Source organism: Sitophilus oryzae, unplaced genomic scaffold, assembly GCF_002938485.1.
Source record: "Sitophilus oryzae breed Bouriz unplaced genomic scaffold, Soryzae_2.0 scaffold_1441_pilon_pilon, whole genome shotgun sequence".
Classification (NCBI taxonomy): Eukaryota; Metazoa; Arthropoda; class Insecta; order Coleoptera; family Curculionidae; genus Sitophilus; species Sitophilus oryzae.
Genome location: NW_022146106.1, coordinates 1065612 through 1089065, shown reverse-complemented (window position 1 = coordinate 1089065; position 23454 = coordinate 1065612). Strand labels below are relative to the sequence as shown.

Sequence of the window (23454 nt, the reverse complement as noted above, 5' to 3'; positions counted from 1 at the left end):
CACGGGAAAAACGATAACGCCCAAACACGATAAATGTTCAGGAAAGCGTTTTTTAATTACTGCACATTATGCATGGACTTTTATACATTTTTAAATGCCTGTTTCTATGTGACCGTTATCGATATTCACCTTTATTTAAGTACCAAAAGGTGTAGCTTTTTAAGACGAAAAATATTATACATTAAAATCAAATTAGCAAAAAATGAACTAACATCGTTTTTCCCGTGTGCTCTTCATATAGGAAGCCAAAACTACAATCAAGGCCGTCACTGGTAAATTTTAGGCATACAATTATTATTTTAGCTCTATATTTTTATGATAGTGATATAGTTTGTTTTATGATAGTGATATTTTATACAATTTATGGAGGTTAATTTATATTTTAAAAATATTATTGATTAGTAGTATTTTAGCGTAAAAGAACATTTTAAAATTCTAAAAGTTTTTTATATCAACTTATTTTTATCAATTCGCCTATTAGATTACATCTAGATAACTCTATATATTAAATAATGTCAATACCTTTGTGGCCGATTCTCTTCTTCAAAAAATATTTGTGGGTATGTGGCCACTGGAAGAAACTCTACAAAATAAAATAGTTTTTTTGTAAACTGCTGCGTTTATCTAATGGAGACCAATTTGTCAGCGGTGCTTTACTAATAAAACAAATTTGCCTAACGGAGAAAAAAATGATTACCGTTTTAGAAGGTATATCTCCTACCGCCGCCGCGCCGTCGCGCGTCGTCTGAAGAAAAAACTGTAAAAAAAGAGAAATTGATAGTTTATTATACAGGGTGTTTCAAAAAACATGTGCCATCTCTCGTAGGGAGATTCCTCACGTAAAAGTACAGGGTGTTAAAGTCTTAATATTTTTTCGATTTATTATAATTTTCTTCCAAGTACAGCTGGTTCCAATAAAATTGAGTACGATTTAAAACATATTTTTATTATTTCGGGCAGTATATTCTATGATACCAGTCCCCCATTTCTCTACTCATGTCATGCTGACGTTCTGAAAAATTTATTTGCTACTTTGTCAAAAGCAATGTTGTTTTATACAATGTCACAATAACCTTAACATAGAAAACAAATTTCTTGCAGTATAGGTATATAATAAAATTATATAAGGATTCTTGCCACTTAACTGCTTTTATAAAAATGTAATTCTACGCTGTGTTTGTCATAATGTGGATCAACCTGCTCTCACTACCGGTTTCGGAGCCCTACTCCATCATCAGGTGAGCTTGGGCAGATCCACAAAATGACAACCACAGCGCAGAGCTAGTTAATTCCGACTTGTCGGAAAGTGTCGGTTTATTAAGTTCGGTTTATTAAGTGTCGGTTTATTAAGTCCAGAACGGGAAATAAGGCGAAAAAAAGCCTTTTACCATCCTGTTACTATCGATAGTTGCGCCCCAGTGGTACGAAAGTACTACCATTGCACGCAGGCCGCTATCTCCCGTTCGGGACTTAATATCTAACCGACACTTTACGACAAGTCGGAATTAACTATCTCTGCGCTGTGGTTGTCATTTAGTGGATCTGCCCAAGCTCACCTGATGATGGAGTAGGGCTCCGAAACCGGTAGTGAGAACAGGTTGATCCACATTATGATAAACACAGCGTAGAATTAAATTTCTATAAAAGCAGTTAAGTGGCAAGAATCCTTATATAATTTTATTATATACCTATACTGCAAGAAATTTGTTTTCTATTTTATAATTTGGTTTGCCTGAAAAAAAGCCTTTTACCATCCGTTTACTATCGATAGTTGCGCCCCGGTGGTACGAATGTACTACCATTGCACGCAGGCCGCTATCTCCCGTTCTGGACTTAATATCTAACCGACACTTTCCGACAAGTCGGAATTAACTATCTCTGCGCTGTGGTTGTCATTTTGTGGATCTGCCCAAGCTCACCTGATGATGGAGTAGGGCTCCGAAACCGGTAGTAGAGCAGGTTGATCCACATTTTGACAAACACAGCGTAGAATTAAATTTCTATAAAAGCAGTTAATTGGCAAGAATCCTTATATAATTTTATTAATAACCTTAACATGTCAAAATACTTGACACATAAACATACACTGCTCAAATATTCGAAAAAAAATTGTAAAGAGTCTTGAGCTGTACTTTTAGCGTTTCGAATGAAATTTTGAGGATAAAAGTTCTCACTGTACGGTATCACTGGAATATTTTTCTCTCTTGATATCTTGTCAATTTCGGCCTTCTTGATGAGATAAACGGAATTTTATTAATTTGCCTTGATCCAAGTCCTTTAAAAAAATTAATATCGTTAACTTACAAAAGTTTAAATTAGTTTTTTTGTAATTATCTTAAATACCATTATTTTTTTATTTGAAATTGCTGTAGGTTGGACTAATAGTAATAATAACATTAGTAATAGCAAAGAATATCTTAATACCCTAGAAGTCTCGTCTCGCATCAAAATCTGACCTGTCGATGGGGCCTCGCTTTGGCGAGCGAGGCCCCAACTTCGTGGGGCCTCGCTATTTTGCTCGGAATTGAACGAACAGACGCGCGGCGTTGCCTTGTTTTGTGTGTACTTTCTTGAATAGTTTTAAATTATAGTTTTAAATTTCATCTATTGCTATAATCAGTCTTTCCGCTCTCCGCTCTCCGCTCTCCGCACTCCGCAGTTTTCATATAATATTATCTATATAATTCCCGTGTTACAGTTTTGGGTGGTTTTGGTTACCGTACTCCTCCGAAACGGCTTAACCGATTTTGATGAAATTTTATATGTATATTCAGTAGGTCTGAGAATACGTTGTTATCTATTTTTATACCCTTAAGTGATAAGGGTAGCCCACCACCATTTTTTTATTTTTGAAAAAAAAATATTTTAATTTTTTTTATTTGGCATTAAAAAATACAAACAACCCTAAATTTTCACCGTTCTACCATCATCCCCTATTTTTTAATAGGGGTTGTTTTTTAAGTTTTTTGTTACCATCTCCGAAACGGCTTAACCGATTTTGATAAAATTTTATATGTATATTCAGTACGTCTAAGAATAGGTTATTATCTATTCTTATACCCTTAACTGATAAGGGTAGCCGAGGGGGTAGCCCACCCTCATTTTTTTATTTTTGGAAAAAAATATTTTTTTATTTGGCCTTAAAAATACAAACAACCCTAAATTTTCACCGTTCTACCATCATCCCCTATTTTTAATAGGGGTTTTTTTTAAATTTTTGTTAGCATCTCCGAAACGGCTTGATCGATTTTGATGAAATTTTATATGTATATTCAGTAGGTCTGAGAATACGTTGTTATCTATTTTTATACCCTTAAGTGATAAGGGTAGCCCACCATTTTTTATTTTTTGAAAAAAAAATTTTAATTTTTTTTATTTGGCATTAAAAATACAAACAACCCTAAATTTTCACCGTTCTACCATCATCCCCTATTTTTTAATAGGGGTTGTTTTTTAAGTTTTTTGTTACCATCTCCGAAACGGCTTAACCGATTTTGATAAAATTTTATATGTATATTCAGTACGTCTAAGAATAGGTTATTATCTATTCTTATACCCTTAACTGATAAGGGTAGCCGAGGGGGTAGCCCACCCTCATTTTTTTATTTTTGGAAAAAAAATATTTTTTTTATTTGGCCTTAAAAATACAAACAACCCTAAATTTTCACCGTTCTACCATCATCCCCTATTTTTAATAGGGGATGTTTTTTTTAAATTTTTTGTTAGCATCTCCGAAACGGCTTGATCGATTTTGATGAAATTTTATATGTATATTCAGTAGGTCTGAGAATACGTTGTTATCTATTTTTATACCCTTAAGTGATAAGGGTAGCCCACCATTTTTTTATTTTTTGAAAAAAAAATATTTTAATTTTTTTTATTTGGCATTAAAAAATACAAACAACCATAAATTTTCACCGTTCTACCATCATCCCCTATTTTTTAATAGGGGTTGCTTTTTTAAATATTTTGTTACCATCCCCGAAACGGCTTGACCGATTTTGATAAAATTATATGTATATTCAGTACGTCTAAGAATAGGTTGTTATCTATTTTTATACCCTTATGTGGTAAGGGTAGCCGAGAGGGTAGCCCACCCTCATTTTTTATTTTTTGAAAAGAAAAAAATGTTTTTATTTTTTAGTTGGCATTAAAAAATACAAATAACCCTAAATTTTCACCGTTCCATCATCATCCCCTATTTTTTAATAGGGGTTGTTTTTTTTTTAATTTTTTGTTACCATCTCCGAAACGGCTAGACCGATTTTGATAAAAGTTTGGTTTGGTTTGGTCACAACCTATTCCCAGGTTATCTATTTTTTATACCCCTAAGTGATAAGAGTGGTCCATCCCAACTTTTTTTTTTATTTTTTAGGCAATTTTTTTTTATTTTAATTGTTTTATAGGGAGTGCTTATTTTTTAGGGGGTGCATGTCCAAAATTTTCTTCTGGGTACTCACTTTCATCACTTAAGGGACCTCTGTACAAAATTGCATATTCCTAGTCCTAGAACGGATTTTACATAAAAATTATACAAATTTTTACCCTTAGTTTTATCCCCTTAAGAAATGAATTCCAAAAATCGCTCTAATTATTCAATTACGCTACATAATAAACCTCTGTGCAAATTCTCATATTCCTTGAACAGAATTTATTGTTCCAGAACGTTCAACCCTCATTTCACACCCTTAGAGGGCGAATTTCCAAAAATGCTTCTTAGTGCTAAATTACGTTACATAAGGAACGTCTGCAAAATTCATACTTCTAAAACCGATTTTAACAAATTTTTGTACAAATTTTCATCCCTTATTTTTTAGGGGATGCATGCCTAAAATTCGCTTCTAGGTACTCACTTTCATCATTTAAGGGACCTCTGAACAGAATTTCATACTCCTAGTCCTAGAACGGATTTTACATAAAAAATTATACAAATTTTCACCCCTAGTTTTACCCCCTTAAGGAATGAATTCCAAAAATCACTCTAATTATTCAATTACGCTACATAAGGAACCTCTGTGCAAATTTTCATATTCCTTCAACAGAATTGTTTCAGAACGTTCACCCCTCTTTTTACACCCTTAGAGGGCGAATTTCCAAAAAGTGCTACTTAGTGCTAAATTACGTTACATAAGGAACGTCTGTGCAGAATTTCATACTTCTAAAACCGATTGTAACAAACTTTTGTACAAATTTTCATCCCTTATTTCTAGGGGATGAATGTCAAAAATTAGCTCCTGGGTACTCACGTTCGTCACTTAAGGAAACTCTGTACAAAATTTCATACTCCTAGAACTAACATTTTTTGTACAAAATTTCACCCCCCAGTTTCACTACCCTTAGGCTATACATTTCTAAAAATCGCTTATCAATGTTCAAATGTGCCACATCTGTGCAAAAGTTCATACTCCTAGTAGGTACAGATTTTTTTTGTATAATTACACCCCTTTATCTAATTACACCCCCTTATGGGTCGAATTTTAAAAAATTACTTAGTAGTACTCATCTTAGAGAACGAATTAATATTCTCCGTATTTACTCCACTTTCCTAATACTCGCACAGATAATACATAATCATACTAGTTAATTTTTTATTGGAATAGAAGTAATTTTTATTAGAAGGTACAAAAAAAATAAAAATCTAAAATTTTATTTTCATAGCTACGTTTTATTAGCCTTAGGATGCCTCATGTACTAACGAATACGAAATATATAATCAATACATATTTCTTTAAATATCGAGAAATAAAATATGTTTTGGCAACACCGTACGAAATATCGCCGCGCGTAGTCCTCAAAATTTAAAATATTAGCATTTTCAGGCTTCGATTATGTTCAAAAGCGCCACCGTATGACAAATCACTAAAGCTTCCACACGAGAGTTCTTAAAACTATAATATTCTTTGGTAATAGTAATAATAATAGTAATAATACGACCCGATACAAGGATTATTCCAGAGAAACCTGTGATGACAAAAAAAAATATTTAATTTAATAATAATAAGGACTAATAGTAATAATGTTTAATAATAAATTAGGTAAAATATACAATCTATTAATTTTATTTTAATTTTAATTTTATTAATTGTGATTAATAAAATTGCGTTTATCTCATCAAGGAGGAAGGAATTCAACAAAATATCAAAAGACAGCTTTTAAGTTGCATTAAACGACCTACAAAATTTTGATATCAAAAGAAAGAAAGTCAGTGGCTCACATGATTTTTTTTGAAAAATATTCTAGTGATAACCCATGGGACTTTATCTGTGGCACTGTATTTGAAGATTTTATTATAAGAGAGCAAATGGATATCAAATGTTGGGAAATATCTAATTCAGTTGAACTTTTTATTTTAGAGTTGAGCATTTTATTTCCTTTTTAGGGTTCCGTACCCAAAGGGTAAAAACGGGAACCCTATTACTAACTTCGCTGTCCGTCCGTCCGTCCGCCCATCCGTCCGTCTGTCACAAAGCTCTATCTTATGAACCGTTATAGCTAGACAGTTCTATCTATATATATATATATATATATATATATATATATATATATATATATATATATATATATATATATATATATATATATATATATATGTATATATATATATACAACGCCACTGTATTGTGTCTACGCTACTACATATTTTAATGCCAAATTAGTACCATCAGGGTTGGAAAAAATCACGATTTTTTTTAAAAATCAAAAAAATCAGATTTATTTGATTTAAATCACATTTTTTTGATTTTAATTCAAAACAATATTTAAATCGGAGTTCCAAATGACTAGGACTTATTTCCAATTAAAGTCCAATCCTAAATGGCTAAATCTTTATAACTCTGCCTGGTACCGATAACATTAACAATTCTACGGCGCGTGTCATTCCGTTTTTCGTGTTTTCCACATCGGTCACCAAAATATTCCGCAAAAAAAGTCATTCGCTTCAGATCAAAAGGATTTTTTTTGTCATTTTAACGCCTAGGCACAAAAGTAAAGCACTGTTACACCTAAGCACAAAAGTACAAAAATATATTATTAAACTGATATTAAGTGTCAAATTCAACGAGTGTACAAATTGTTGCTCGATTACTGTTCATATTATTTGCAATGTTTGAAATTGATTAAAAATTTATTTGTAATGTTTTTAAAAAAATAGTTCTATTCGGAGTAAAAATGTACTTTTTGTGCTCCCTGAAACCAAAAAAAGTATAATTTTTACTCTTAATAAAACACTACACTACCTATTGTTCGGAAATAGTCTTAGTCGAGAATGAAGTTAGTATATATTATCTAATATCAAAGTGTAAAGTGCTTACTGTAGATCAAAATGTCGGTAGGAATTTGGAAACGTACAACCGTTTCAAAAAAAAATAAAACAATTCGTTTTCTGACAACGATTATAGATTCTCGGGAATGAAGATATAGTCTTTAATCAGAAGAACCTAGTTCTGCACTAGACTTTGCGAATGATATGTATTCGAACAGCGAGTTTTTGTCACTTATTCATAAATTTTAAAATAAATTCCTGCGTTTAGCGGTCTAATGGATTCACACGAAATTACTTGAAAAATCGGTCCAACATTTAAATTGATGAATAGATATTTTAATTATTTTTATGTATTTTTATAACATTTACAATAATTATTTTTCGATTTACTATCTGTTTCGAAATATTTTTTCTAGTCTTCTAGGACACAGTTTTATAACTTTAAAGTTATTTCTTGATTTTATTATAGTTTTTTTTAAATCACATGATTAAAATTAAAAAAATCACTTGATTTAAATCATTTGATTTAAATCATGCCAACCCTGAGTACCATTATACCGTCGAGTTCACGCTAATTTTGTTGATATGCTTTTTAATGTTTTTATTTAATGGTATGTAAAAAAAGAAACACTAAAATCGGTTAAAAATAAATATATTTCATTGTAACTATAAAACAGACGTACATAACATTTTCCATGAAAAGCTACTGTATACAGTTTAGTAAATGCAACAGACATATACAATAAGGCATCTATCTTATCGTCAATGTGACAAATATTATGGTCCCACTATTTGTTGTAAAAAACAGTAGATCATGTAATACTTAATAAAAAATAGTTAAGTTTACTTTTTTACTCTGCAATTTACTACATCAAATGTACTCGTAAAATCTATCGTTTAAAATTTCAAACAAAAACAATTTTTGTTTTTGTTATATTATTAAAATTCCCACAATATTAAAACCAGAACATCTAATAAAGTATTTATTTATTCAGTCAAATAAGTCAATGTTTTTAAAACTGGGATCTTTCATCAATTTTCTGATTGCTTATAAGAAATTTAATAATATAATAATTTTAATAGTAAGGCACAAATAGGTACCGGTAATAAGTCTATTCATATTTATAATATTTAAGTACAAAAAACAGGGTGTTAAAAATATGAAATATAAAACAGTAACATTCGCTCTTAATATTTAATCTATACACACATAAAAGTGATAAACCCATTTTAATTTTCTTAATTTTTTATAAACAATTTTAAATATTAAAAGCTATAAATAAATATATGCTAAAATATGAAACTTTTTATAATTTAAGACGAGAACTCTGAAATTAATATAAATAATACTTTACATAAAGATATATGATTTGAACTATTAAAATCGATTAAAACTCGATTTTATTGCACTTTCCTAGTTGAGCTTTTTTAATTGAAAAAAAAATCGAAACGTCATTTACAGCATTCTCCATATAGTATTATTTTTTGGAGTGTATATATTTTAGGAATTTAATATCAACATTAAAATGTCTTAAACAATATTTTTCTTCAACACCCAAATTATATAAATCTCTTATAGCTTCCAAAGCTTTTCTCTTATAAAAATATATTAATGTAATTTTACTATACTCCTTTGGCTTGTAAATGGAATGTATGAAATTATATAAAATTAGTAATATGTTTTATTCTATGGTGACTTAAATATAAACACGATCTTTAAATGGAAGACGATAATTTAATAATTTAAATCAGCAGCACATTCATAATAACTAGTAAAATCTTACATAAATTACATACTGAATCCAGAGGTATATAAAATAAATTTTATTTCATGTTCTTTCCCTTTCAAAATAAAGGTCATAATAGTCGTATTATTTATATGTACCTACTGTCTTTAATACGCTACTTTTAATGACAAAATGACAATGTACTTCCCAAATATAGTGTTTTTAAACGTTAAAAGACTTCCCTTGGTAAGTTTTATTTGGCAACCTGCTTGACAATTTGAGGATGTGTTCGAGCAACAAGAGCTTGTAATTTTTGTAGTTGGCCCATTAAATTAACGTTCGACTGTTCTAAAGTGTCTATTTTCCTTTTGTAGTCACTATTTTCGGTGACTAGAATTTCAACTTTTTTTTCTAATTGATCCATGTACTCTTTTTTCTTTCGTCGACTTTCTTGAGCTGATATCTGAAAATAAAATCAATAATTTAGTAAGTTGTATTTATTTTTTACATAAATACGACCTGAAGAGATAAAATTAATATAGTAAGATCAAAAACTTACGATTAAGTATGGTTTTAGGTAGTTATGAGATAACTGGAGCGATTGAAATAACCGACATCGCTCGATTATGAACGAGCGATGTAACTGACGAGTACCAAGCGACGAACGCAAGCGATCCTAGAATGAAATAAATTGAAATCCGATTTTAATGTGACATACTCGATAAAAAGCCGAGCGAATTTTCTACATACATTGCAGGAAGCAAATTTATACGACGCCGTATATATATATATATATATTTATCCGTTGCGTATCTGAGGGACAAAATTTTACGACTTACATCGACAATGCTTTGAAATAAACTAAATCAAGCGAATCGCTCGCCGCTTGCTACTTGCCATTCATCACTGCGCATGCAACTTACTGCTTTGGCGTTAATGAGTACTTACAGCAAGCGACGGGTGAAAAACCGTATTTTTAAATACGAGTGATATTTCGCTCGAGCGATCACTCGGTTATTGCAATCGTTTGACACTCGAGTACTCGATTATTGAAATTAATCATCATTAATAATTTATCATCAATTATCCCATCACTAGTTTTAGATGACAAATGAACAGTTCTTATGGTAAATTACATTACAATTACTTGAACTGTCAAAGTCAATGCCTGCTTGATTATAAAATTTTTGATTAGGAATATGGTATATTTAACAACATGTAAATTTCCAATCATTAGCCTCCCATCACTAGAAGATTTGACCTGCGGATTTGATCTGCCGGTTTATCGGCGGACTTAGCCTGTCACATACCAAAACTGGAATTTTGGAGAGGTCAATCTGGCCTGGCGACTAAGTCTGCCGATTAGATCTTTGCCCGATTCAATCTTTCGATGTTTTATAAAGCATTACAAGTCCGCGGGCATCGTTTTTTTAAACCAATCTAATCTGACAGATCAAGTCTGCGGGTTTGGGCCGTGACAGAATTGGTCCGCCACACAAACAAAAAAGTTTTTATCCGCGGATTTGGCACCTGCCATGTCAAAATGGCGAACTTAAGTAGTGTAGGAGTTTAAATTTAATCTCCATAAATATAAAGGACCTAATCGATTTCCAGCAATTCTATTGGCTGAAATTTTTAGCAGATGAATTTTCGTAAAAATTTCAGCCAATAGAATTGCTGGAAATCGATCCAAGGTCGTTACGCCGATACACCGTTCCGCTTTTTCTAGGATGGTGTGGATGCACCCTCAGTGTGATTTTTTTTAGTCCAAATTGCATAAGCACTTTAGAAAAATAGTATTTTCTTTATTCTATTTATAATACAACATATTATTTAGAAACGTTATAACACTGTAGAAATTTCAGCCTGTTCTTTGTCGCCTAAATTAGCGCCGGCGTGTTATTACCAATCTAAAAAGTTTTAGTAGCTTGATTCTGTGTATAACTCGGTTGTTTACGGGATTCTCAGATGGTGGCAGCACTAGCGGAGAGGTAGTATATTTATAGCTAGTGATTTTCCGTTTTAATTTTAAAATATAGTATCACAGATAACGTAATATATTATTAATTACTATGTTATCTGTGATAGTAAAATTACACAGTTATATAAATATGCCCAGAAAAAAGTATAACGTGCTAAATATTCATTCTCATTTTTTTCTTTTTTTTTTGTTTTAAATGTACATTATTCACGAGAATATAAAAACGAGGAAATGCAAAATAAAATATATAAATTAAACTGATCATAGGCACCTGATAAAATCTATTCTAATCTAAACTACTGTATTTATAAATCGCGAACATCACTGTATAAAAAGCAATGACTAAAGAGTACAAGGACATGTAACGCTCATATACTGGCTGCAGCAGAATTTGTACGTTAGACGCCATCATTTTGGAGCCTACGGATGAATCACCACCTCGTCAACAGCGACAATTTTAACGATTTTTAATAATTTGTTGTGTGTAGTGAACTTTGTATAAACTTTATTACAATGGTGATGTGTTCAGCTTTCAAGTGTAAAAACCGCAATGATAAGAAAGAACCAGAGTTGCGTTTCATAAGTAAATAAACAGTCCACTCCACCTTTTTAGCGTTTTCTTATTGAATTTGGTATTTATTTTTCTGATACTATGTGTACTTTTGTGCTATACGCCGATACTAGTTTTGTACCTTTTGTTAACATTTTAATTCGTTTTTTCGTAATTAATTAGTATGATTCCATCGCCAACACCATAGGCGTAGTTAAAACATTTATCAAAAATATAAATATCCCTTCAAGCAGCTAAGTTAAAAAAAATATATGACCACGGCACTGCTTGGTGCCATGGTAACAGTTTGGTCTCGGTTATATGTCTTTGTATTCTTTAGTCATTGATAAAAAGAATATTAATATAATACATAACCATTAATACCTTGTTTTTAATTTTTCTTCTTATCTTTTTAAGCGACTTCTCTTCAGCTTTTGTCAGAGGTAAACGTGTAGGAACTGAGTAACCTTCGGCAATCAACGTCCTTTTTTCTTCTTCCGTTAGTATAAGAATTCCAGTTGATCCTTTCTATAATCAGATACAATAATTATTAGATTGATAAAATTTATTTAACGATAACTAATAAGATGAGATGTTACAAAAGCCGCGTTACGAAAAAACTTAAAGAGCAGTAAATTAGAAGTTTTGTTAACAAAAGAACATTCCAAAACCAATGTGGGATAGATTATTATAGCGTTGATTGAAGAAATAAGAAGATGCGCAACCTTATGGGTGATTTCGTGCTGTGCCAAAACCTGTTCGAGATTTAGTTTAGCTCTGTGCCGCTGCGCGCTGGTAGTCGTTTACAGCGCAGCGGATAAAGAATACTGTTACCGTAGTTCTGCTTTCAGTCGACAGAGTGCGTGATTGCCGGAGACAGTGTTGCCAGAACTACGGATTATCCCGTAGATTTACGGATTTTGGGTACAATACCTTAATAATACGGATTTTCTATCATTAAACAATTTAATATAATATTATATGATTAACCAAAGAACAGCATCAGAGTTGGGTTGGAAATGAAAATCTCTGTTATTTCATATGTAAAATATTATGGTAAATGTTAACAGTAGTCATTTCCAAGTCAACTAAACGACTTTTTTCGATCGTACGAAATATTCAGTACCTATAAAAGAATTTATATTTTTGTTGTTTATTCTATGTTTGACACGAATAAATGTTCAATACATAAACGCGGATTTATTTGTCAAACGTATTACAGATATTACACATTTTAATATGGAAATACTGTCGCTTTCAGTTCCATATACCGTCTTCGATATGCCTTCAACAGCCGAATTAGAGAAAATGAGTGTTTTATGCGTTCGCCGCAGAACGACTAGAGGCTCCACCATACAACACTTGAGACGTAAGGGGAAATCAAATCAGCCTTGTCACGAATTTGCCCAAGGTTGCGTATCAATCAACTGTTATAGTGATCCGCAATGTTTTCTCTACAAAGGGTAGGTGTTTTATTTTTATTAATTTTATAACATATATATATATTTGTAGAAAACAATGTGGCGTTTTAGAAAACAGTGTTCTTCTGTAACAAATAATTATCAACATAATATGTATTATTACTAAATAAATAACTATAAGATTTTTTTTCATAGTTTATATTATATTCGCTAATCAGTACGATTCGCTAATAGGTCGTTACAATTAGCTGTTCTGATTACAGACGTTGTACTGTATTAAGTTTGTTGTCAAATCAAACTTGAAATAAACAAACGGTCTGCTTGTATCTGTTGGAATGGAATGGTGTAATGCTTTTGAATAATAAAGGCAGATGAATACAATAGATAGATTTGATATGGGATACTCACTGGTTGACTACTGATTAAAGGTGTGTGAATCGGTTGTCGGGTAGACGTATGATGCGGTAACACCGATTTGGTTAACTTTCTAACAGATGGAGATGGTGGCTGCGAAATGGTAGTATTATCTTCAGAGTCATCGCTACTTGTACACGATGGAGGCGTTGGCGGTAAATGAAATGTCGTCCCATTTGCTGTAAACAAATAATAATAATTGCCTCATCAAATGATATAACATAGCAAAAATATAGTAGTATAAACTTACCTAATCTGATATTGAACTTTGGAATATTTATCCTTTGAGGTATAATTGAGTGTGGAGATGTGAGCACTATATGTGAACCATTTTGTTTCAAAAATGTATTTGTTAACTGAAACATTAAAAAAGTCTATTAATATATGTACAGGGTGCGTTTCAAGAAAAAAATATTGACCGCGACGGAAGCTGTCACATTCCCTTCCACGTCTCTTAGCAATGTGCACAGTTTCTCGGTTTATTTCATACGTTTGGCAACGTATTTACTCCTTCTCTCTTTGTTCAGTACATTATAAATGCATTGTACTCCTCCTACATACGGAAATTTCGAAATTAAACTTACTATTTCTGAGTCTATGTGAATCTCATTACTGCTGACAAATTGTGGCTGAGGAGATGATGGACACGAACTTTGAATACTATCTGTTTCACTGTATTCGTCCTTAATATTGGTTACTTCTTCCTTTATTTCTACCGAGTCTTCTGTTAGTCTATCATCGGAGGTGTTCATCTGTATAGACGGATAGCATTCGTCTTCCATATCTGAAAATAGAAGGCAACGATAATGTTAAAAATATATAATATAGAATTTTCTGAAATAAAGTAATATAGGTATTATACAGGGTGGTCCGAACTGTATTCCGGAAACTTTGGCATCATATTCTGTAGATAAAAAATATGTAAAAAAGTTCGTATAAATGTATGTCCTAAAATGCTTAGTTTCGAAGATACAGGGTGTAGAAGTTTCATTTTTATTTCGATTTTTTCCAAATAATTTCTGAAGTAACATCAATATTTGGATGAAAAAATTTGTTTTTTTGATATCAGAAATTTGATATCAATATGACTCCTACTTGTAGAGGGCGACAACTACATATTTTTGAACTGGTTTGATGAGTAATAATTTTTTGTCCGTACCTGTATAAAATTACTGAGTAAAAATATACATTTATGGAGTTTTTTACGTAAAAGGTATTTTGGTAAAAACCGCTTCGAGTAATGGTTCTCGAAATATTTGGAATCGAAATTATCAATACCTGTCATCATTGACATAATTGTCTAAAAACTTGTCTAAAGTTGACTAAATAGTTTAGACTGAGATCATAAATTTAAAATGTTTTTGTGTAAAAAGTTCAACAGCAACTGTTTTATCATCGTTTTGTCGCAGAAATATTTATGATTAATTTAAAAATATAAAAATTTCCCAAATTTATTATTTCACTCACATAACTACCTACTCAACGTGTTTATTTTTTTGTCAATAATGACATGTATTGACTATTTCTATCCGAAATATCTTGAGAACGGTTGCTCGTAGAGATTTTTACCAAGAGACATTTTTTACGTAAAAAGTCACGAAAATGTATATTTTTGACACAGGTACGGATGAAAAGTTATTACTCTTCAAAACAGTTAAAACATGGTTAAAACACATGTAGGTGGCGCCCCCTACAAATAGGAGTCATATTGACATCAAAATCAAATTTCTCATGTCAAAAAACTTCCAGACACTAATTTTCATCGAAATTTTTACGTTACTTCAGAAATTATTTAGAAAAAAACTAAGCATTTTAGGACATACATTTATACGAACTTTTTTACTTATTTTTATATGCAGAATATGCTGCCGAAGTTTCCGGAATACACTTCGGACCACCCTGTATAATATAATAATTAATATATAAGACTAAAAACTTACCATCATCGATTTTTTCGTGTGACATAGGTGAATCAGTCATGGAGTCTCCTTCAGAAGCCAAACTGTAACTGTGTTCCTTTTTAATGGGCCTAGCGCCAATAGCAGCGTCAGTCATTAGTCTGTCGTGTAATATTACTCCAGGAAGGTCTTTTTCCATGTAGCTCCAGTCGCCACCTGATTCTCTGCTGGAATGCAGTCTCAAGACGTCTCGCATCTCCTGAAAAAGGAAAAAAGTATTTTTAATACTGGTACTCTCTGCGCGTATAAAATTAATAATGAAGACGAAGTTTTTAGTAACGTAAGCCTTCTTCTAGAAGGAAGGTGCTACAGAGGTATTGAATAGTACCGTATGATCGAATAAAAACGGCGTCAACGATGGCTATGAAATAAAGATCGCTTTTATTTTATGTGTAAAATTATATGGGAAATGTCATCGATGGTCATTTCCAAGCCAACTGGACGCCATTTTTTTTCGATCATACGGTATATTACATACCTAGGAGGGAAGTGTTTCATTACTGTCGAGAGATTAACTAAATCTCGAGACAATAATGAAAACTTTCCTCCGAGGTTTGTATACTATTTTATTTACAACCACATCATTAATTAAAAAATAGGGATTTTATTTTGAAAAAAAAATAAATATGCGAACATTTGTCGTTTTCTGTTTTGGCATTTCCATAATCTATTGTTACCGGTACCAGTGATTGTTATGGCGCAAACCTTCAACAGTAAAACCAACAACTAAGTGCAAGTCTTGAATTTCTCGTTTGTTTTTTCGAATTTATATAACAAAGAAAACCAGAATGTTGTCGGAAAGTTCTGATATTGAAGACTACTTTAATATTGGTACCCCACCAGAACTTACAGAAGCTGCAAAAAGAGCAGAAGCCAGTTTACTTCCAAAGAAAAGTAGGGGGCGATATGAAATAGCATTGAAAGTATACGAAAAATGGTGTGCCGAAAGAAATGCTAAGAATATTGCTTCGGAGACAATCTTGATGGCATATTTTAGCGACATGACAAGGCAGAAAAAGCCATCTACTCTTTGGGCTACGTACAGCATGATACGGACAATGCTAGTATTAAGGGAAAAGACTCACATATCAAAATATCACAAACTCGTCGCTTTTTTAAAACGCCAGAATGTAGGTTTTAAGCCAAAGAAGTCTAGCATTTTTACCTTCAACAAATAAATGTATTAAAATTTTCAATTATTATTGTTAATCTTCTTGTTTATTTTTGTTGATGTTAGATAAATATTTAATAGAGATATTACAAGAATATTTTGCTTAATTAAATGAGGCAAAAAATAAGAAAAACCGAGTGAGGGAAATGGAAGAGGGAAGAAATGTAGATAATTTGACACTTTCAAATTTTTTAAGTCAGTAATATCAGTATTACATATTATGTGGTTGTAAATAAAATCATTTCCCACTTTGCAAATGCCATTTTTGACATACAAATTAAAATATCTCAAAAACGGTTAAGCTTAAGGTTTGTTCGTTTCTGTTGTGGTTCTACGGGTTCTACTCGTTTAGTGAGTAGAAACTTATTTAGTGCCAATTAAAGTAGAGATTGGCAGTTGGCAGAGAGATATTTTGCTAATAGATATCGATTGAAATGTCGTTGTTAAATAAAAGCACTTTTAGATTTTCTTTTAAATGTAAAATTTAATCATAATTTTCACCGAAATTTTGAATAGAAAAAGTGGTCCTATAAAAATAATAATTAATAATATATCCAATAAAGGGTGCATATACGGGATGGGTGTTGGAGGTAACTGCCCCTCCCATGAATAAATTTATAAATAAGATAAAATTTGGTATGAAATAAACTTGTCACATAAGAAATTTATCGAATCAAGTTTTTGTTCCAGTTACAATATCCAGTTATTAATATATGTTTATCTATTTTAATTTCTTTAATTATTGTTTAAATTAATTATTTAATTAAAATCGAATGGAACTTGACAAGCCCACCCTGTCTAATAAGCCCCCGCCAAGTCGAGCACAGCCGTAGATATCATAGTCACAATCATAGTATAAGGAAACTACTTCCATCTACTATAGCCGTACCATCCTTTTCTCGAAGGTATTAGCGGCACTTTTGACCACCCTGTAACTTCGTTGTGGATAAAGCAAGAATACTAATTTTCACTACACATGAAGACATATATAGCTGGCTTGGTTACCAAAATATATAATAATTGTACCTCATAGTTTATGAATTCTCGCTTGTCAAATTTCTTTAATTTCGAAATTTTTCGACTCATTGAGAGATCATCAAAAGGTACTTCTAGATTTTGCACGATATGATATTCTATTTTAATTAAAAAACTTTAATTTGAAGGGTACTGTTTAGATGCACGAGATGGTAGATTATTCTTTTATAATTATGGTGTTGTGCAATTGCCAAGTCATTATAATTATTACAGAAATAAAGATGACTAATATTGATACTAACAATTTATAACAAAATTTCTGAATAGGTGCTTAATAAAATCCTAAGACTAAGACTAAATAAAATAAACTGACTTGGTTTTACATGAGATCTCACAACTTTTTATAGTTGAAGAATTTTGTGTTGCGAGACTTGGCATTTTTTACATTCTATGTTTTTGATGGGATACATTATACTGTCATTCATACTTTTATGACTCATAACTTCAGAGGAGAAAGGTTTCATATGAATTATAAATTACAAATGAAATTCAAACATACATTAAAGTTTATGGCACCAGGTACTTTGATCTCATGATATAGTATGAGTGATTTTGTTTCAACTATTTTTATTGATCATTTTTTTTAAATTCTATAAAACTGTTATTCTACGAAACAACTTTTTTGATATTTTTATGCATGTTGTTAGTCTGTTTTATAAAAAATTGGAAACGCAAGATGATTTGCTGCAACTATAAAATATCGAGAATTAGAATTAAATTTAAAACCTTTCATGCCATGGTACTGACTGATTCATCCACGGTACAGGGGCTTACGTCCAGGACCTAGATATACAGGGTGGTCCGAATAGTATTCCGAAAACTTCGGCGGCATATTCTACACATAAAAATAAGTAAAGAAATTCGTATAAAGTTATGTCCTAAAATGCTTCTTTTCGAAGATACAAGGTGTAGAAGTTAAATTTTTATTTCGATTTTTTCCTAATAATTTCTGAACTAAATTCGGTATTTGGATGGAAATTAGTATCTGGGAGTTTTTTAACATGAGTTGTGAACATGAGAGGATTTGATTTCGATATCAATATGACTCCTACTTGTAGGGGGCGCCACCTACATCTTTTTTAACTGGTTTGAAGAATAATAAGTCTTCGTCCGTACCTGTATAAAACTGTTGTGTGAAACGATTGAAAAATTATTCTTTACGTAAAAAATGTCTCTTAGTAAACACACGAAAAAATCGCTAAGAGCAACAGTTTTCAAGATATTTGAAATGGAAATATGTAGTTAATACGTCATTATTGACAAAAAATAAATATGTTAACTATCGATAACAAAAAAATAAATGATAAATTTCTGAACTTTTTATTTTTTTAAGCTAATTATGAATTTTTCTAGAAAAGAATACAGTAAAACAGTTTCTGTAAAATGAAAACAATGAAAATTTATTATTTCAGACTAATAACTAACCCAGTCCACATGTATAATTTTTGTCAATTATGACATGTTGTATTGATTATTTTCATTCCAGATATCTAGAACGGTTGCTCGCAGCGATTTTTATCAAGAGACTTTTTTACGTTTTTTACTTAATAAGGCGTAAATGTATATATTTTTACTCAGTAGTGTAATACAGGGATGGACGAAAAGTTATTACTCTTCAAAAAAGTAGAAAAAATATAGGTGGCGCCCCCTACAAGTATAGGAGTTATATTGACATCGAAATCAAATTTTTCATGTTAAAAAAACGTTAAAAATGTTAGTTTAAAAATTATTTCGAAAAATTAAAAAAATGACGAATTTTCTACACCCTGTATCTCCGAAACTCCATTTTACGACAGAAGTAAAAAAGTCAGTGGCGTACATGCTTTTTTTTAGAAAAATATTCCAGTGATAACCTATATGTACGTCCCTGGTGAATACGTCGACACGTTTTTAGCTTTAAAATATGTCGCGTTTATAGTGACTTTTACCCTCTTCATTCGAAAGGCTAAAAGTACTTGGAAGAAAATTATAATAAATCGAAAAAATATTAAGACTTTAACACCCTGTAGCTACGAAACAAAGCAGAAGCGTACCTATGTTGATATGCAAAAAAAATATTTTTACTCGAGGAATCTCCCCACAAGAGATGGCACTTGTTTTTTGAAACACCCTTTATATAATTAATAATATTATATTTAACTTATATTCTGAAGTGAGTACTAAATTAGTTGACCGAAATATGCTCAAGACGAAGCACGGTATAATAATAAAAAAAAATCGGCGGTAGAGATGGCTGGGAAGGACAATCGATGATAATTTTGGTGAGGTCAATCTCCAGAAATATTAAAAAAGAATAGAACCCCTCCCCCCCGTTTCTAGACACTCAAATGTCTTTCTAAAAAAAAATCTCGCATTTTAAACTACACCATTTAAAATCATTTTTACTTAATATAAAAATAAATTACAACCCTCTTAAGGCCAACTGGCAGTAAGTGCCATTAGAAAATAAAACAAGACGCTTAGGGCTTGACAGCCAAAATTGTCATTGATTGTTATTCCTTAGCCGTCTTGACGTCGTTTTTTCGATCGTATGGTACTAGGGTTCAGAGCCGGGAAATCCCGGTACCAAAAGTACCGGCAATTTCCAGTTCTTTCGGTACCGATTTTTTTTTACTCGTTAATATAATGTAATTAAAACATTATTTTTTGTTACATGCAAAAGTTCATTGATACTTTCTAGTGGTCGAAATCGAACACTTCTAAATAAATAATGATGTTATCTCTTATTGTTCTTACTTCTGAATTTCATATAATGCTTATTAACAATTATTATTGAAGTTTAGATATTTTATTTTATTATTATAAATTATAGTTAAATAATTAAGTATATTGTTGTTCAATATATTAGTTATATTATATGCTGTTTTTATAGGAATGTATATGTATGTGATTATTTAATAACTATTTTCATTAAAAAGCACATATTTCTATCGATTTTATTTTTGAAACCCCATCCCTTACTTGCTGATCGACGAAATGTACCATCATTGAACAAAAAATTAGCCAGTACCGCAAGTACCGAAAAACCCGGGAAATCCCGGTTCCTTAGAGGCGTGGTACCGAAATTCCCGGTTCCGACAAACGGCACCGGTTCCGGAAACCCTATATGCTACTGGTTGCACAGTGGTTCCCCTTAATTAGCTGCGCGGTCATAACTGTTAGATATCTAGATATAGCTTGATTGCACCTTTTTTAATAGAAAAGAATTGATAACAAATGCTAAATAAATGTATATAAAAAATTTAATGTAATATGTATTAAAAAAATTGGGCCCAGTTCGTGTGATTTGCATTTTAAGTTCTAACTATTCGGAAAGGTATACAGATTATGTTTGCACATATGTACATGGTTTTTCATATTGAAGAGGTCAAATTTATTTTAAATGTTGAAAAAATAAAAGAGACAGTTGTTTCATTTTATAAATACAATTTTATTGTCAATTGATATACAGTGTGTCCACGAAATAAGTTGACACGAAGGGGAAAAAATAAGTTACTTTTATTTTAAGACAAAAAGTGTATAAGATCCGGCGGCAATTCGCGCCAGCCAGTGGCAATTAATTTATATGCAATATACTTTAAGCAACAAATATGATCATGCCGTTTAAGAGGATTTGAAAGGGAAAGTAGTTAAAAGTCTTAAAGAGTGACAAGCAAAAATGTAAAAATACTATTTTTGTTGCCTTCAAATAAATTGCCATAAACTAATATTACTTAGGTTTAATTAAGCGCAAAATAGAAAAAAACAGTTTTTTTTACCTTCTTTTCGAACGTCCATTACAGAAAAGGCAACATCTTTTATCAATTTTAATAAAATAAGTAATTAATTGGCGTTATCTGAAAACTATTTATGTCAGCTTCTATGGTCAGCTTGATACCAGTAGCAAAAATGTGACATTTCTAATAAAAAAAGCGCTACACTAGGCTTACTTGATTTTGTTATTTATTATATATCGTTTACAGGGGAATATAAGAAAAGTATTAGCAACAGTTTCATGCAAACATTTTGAAACTGATATTTCTAAGAAATGACCTATCTGGGAACCACTGTGCTATGGTACTACATAAAACTAATCCAGTTTTAAGTTAGCATTTATTACAAAAACATGTAAGGTAATCAAATTATCAATAATAAAACGAAATTAATATTTTAACTCACACTTGTAAGTTAATGAGGTACATATTTTCAGAATTTCAGAGCACAAGAAGGGGGTATCCTAGTACCCTTCTCATATCTACCTACGCCATTGGTCTTTGGCTTTGGCTCATGTGTGTACGGGCGTGGTAAGTTCTTTAGACCTTAGACACAAATGTGCCTTAGATTAAGAAGTTCCCTAGCTGGATGATAATAATTTTGCTTTTACCTTGTTTTGGCTAATAATCCTTATTGATGAACACTTTTATTAGTTCTATTCTGAGTATTTTTTTTTCTATGATGAACAATATAGGTCTCCAATCCAATGGGAGGATCAATGGCGAGACTGGGCGAGACAGTCAACTTAAAAAATACACTCAACGGTACTAATTTATATAGAGAATGCAATTTTATATGTTAACAGATTATGGACATACTAAAAACTAGTATATACTGATGTCTTAAAATCAAATGGCAACTTTACTTTTTCGGTTATGAATCTAGGCTTAATATGTGATAGCAAGAAATATACAATTCATTATTTACAATTGAAGAAAGTCAATAGTTAATTTAGCTAATACTACGATGCTGACAAGCAAATCAATAACGCACCTGAAACCGAGCCCGAAATTTGACTGGTATCTGCTGGTATCTTATTAAAAATAATTTTTAAAATAACACAAACTTGTTCGTTTTATTTCGTCTACACAATATATCTGCTCACATCTGCTCAAGACCAACTCAAAACATCTGCGATCGTACGATCGTACGATCTCCGTGTCCGTGATGTTTGTATAAAGAGTTGTCTAACTATATCATAGTCGGTCGTACTGGTCGTACTTTCAGTATGGTACAGAAATCATCATTATAGCTTAATAGCTGTTTCATTAATGGCGAGGTAGATGGCGCACAGGACATTAAATTTAAACCAGATTTAAACCATATATTTTTTTCCTTTTTTTCTAAATGAGTATCTCATATACAGACTGGTGCTAGCAAGGCGACTTCAACTTCAAGTTTTTAGAATAAAGTGCCTGAAAAAGCCCACTATGTTGGAGCGAAAGGTTGCATAAAAAATTTTTCCATCTTTCAGTTTATTAAAAAATACTCATACCCAAGAAAAGGAAAAAAATATATGGATACAATCTAAAGGGTTAAGAAAAAAGAAACAATTAAACTATTAAATTTAAATTTAAAAATTAGCTTAATCCGAAGACAGAATTTTTTATTAACTGAAATATTGCACAAAAATTGTCAGTTTCATATAAGTTTAACCCTTTATAGGGCAGTACTAATTATTTTCTAGTTTGATCAACTAACAGGCCCGTTCCTGAGATGAGTAGCCCCTGGTACAATTTTTAACTTGTTTTTATGATTTATGATATACATTTCTGATATAGACATTAGTATGCTTCTATATACAGGGTGGCGCACCTCATTCGCCTCGGTTGATTACACGAAAACGGAAGGATGTAGAAACACAATATTTTATGGGTACATGTGGGAAGGCAATGTACATAATTTAAAATTATTTTGAAATGTACAGGGTGTGCAGAACTAAGATCCATACCAAAGTTATGTTTTTTCTTATGGACCACCCGGTATTTTATTTCATTTTTGGATTCTTGGACACAAAATAAGGCATTTATTATAAGGGTTTAATATGTTTAAAAGCTTTGGTTTTTGAGATATTTAAAGATATTTAAATATGCATACTATAATAAAAAAGTTTGTCAACACCTCATACATTACTTTTCAGAATTAATTCTAGTGCTGACTTTCAAGCCAAAGAAATAAACTTT

The 23454-nt window shown here is 31.4% G+C and overlaps 1 protein-coding gene and 1 long non-coding RNA gene across 4 annotated transcripts in view; one reads left to right on the top strand and one right to left on the bottom strand.

Moving 5' to 3' along the window:
- Positions 1–7897: 7897 nt before the first annotated feature.
- Positions 7898–23454, bottom strand: part of LOC115876961 (cyclic AMP response element-binding protein A-like) — a 205569-nt gene continuing 190012 nt past the window's right edge. The window contains exons 1-7 of one of the 3 annotated variants that reach the window (XM_030893011.1): positions 22265–22407; positions 15295–15511; positions 13939–14138; positions 13605–13710; positions 13349–13533; positions 11904–12047; positions 7898–9451 (exon numbers count right to left, since the gene is read on the bottom strand). In XM_030893011.1, the coding sequence (XP_030748871.1) occupies positions 9242–9451; positions 11904–12047; positions 13349–13533; positions 13605–13710; positions 13939–14138; positions 15295–15508 (1059 nt within the window). In that variant the 5' untranslated portion in view covers positions 15509–15511; positions 22265–22407 and the 3' untranslated portion in view covers positions 7898–9241. Of the gene's footprint in view, positions 9452–11903; positions 12048–13348; positions 13534–13604; positions 13711–13938; positions 14139–15294; positions 15512–21881; positions 22113–22264; positions 22408–23454 lie in introns of those variants that run through there. The other 2 variants (XM_030893012.1, XM_030893010.1) reach the window with 2 other exon arrangements.
- Positions 21494–22052, top strand: LOC115876964. Its single transcript, XR_004049243.1, has 3 exons — positions 21494–21630; positions 21708–21801; positions 21966–22052. It is a non-coding gene; the product is annotated as an uncharacterized LOC115876964 (long non-coding RNA).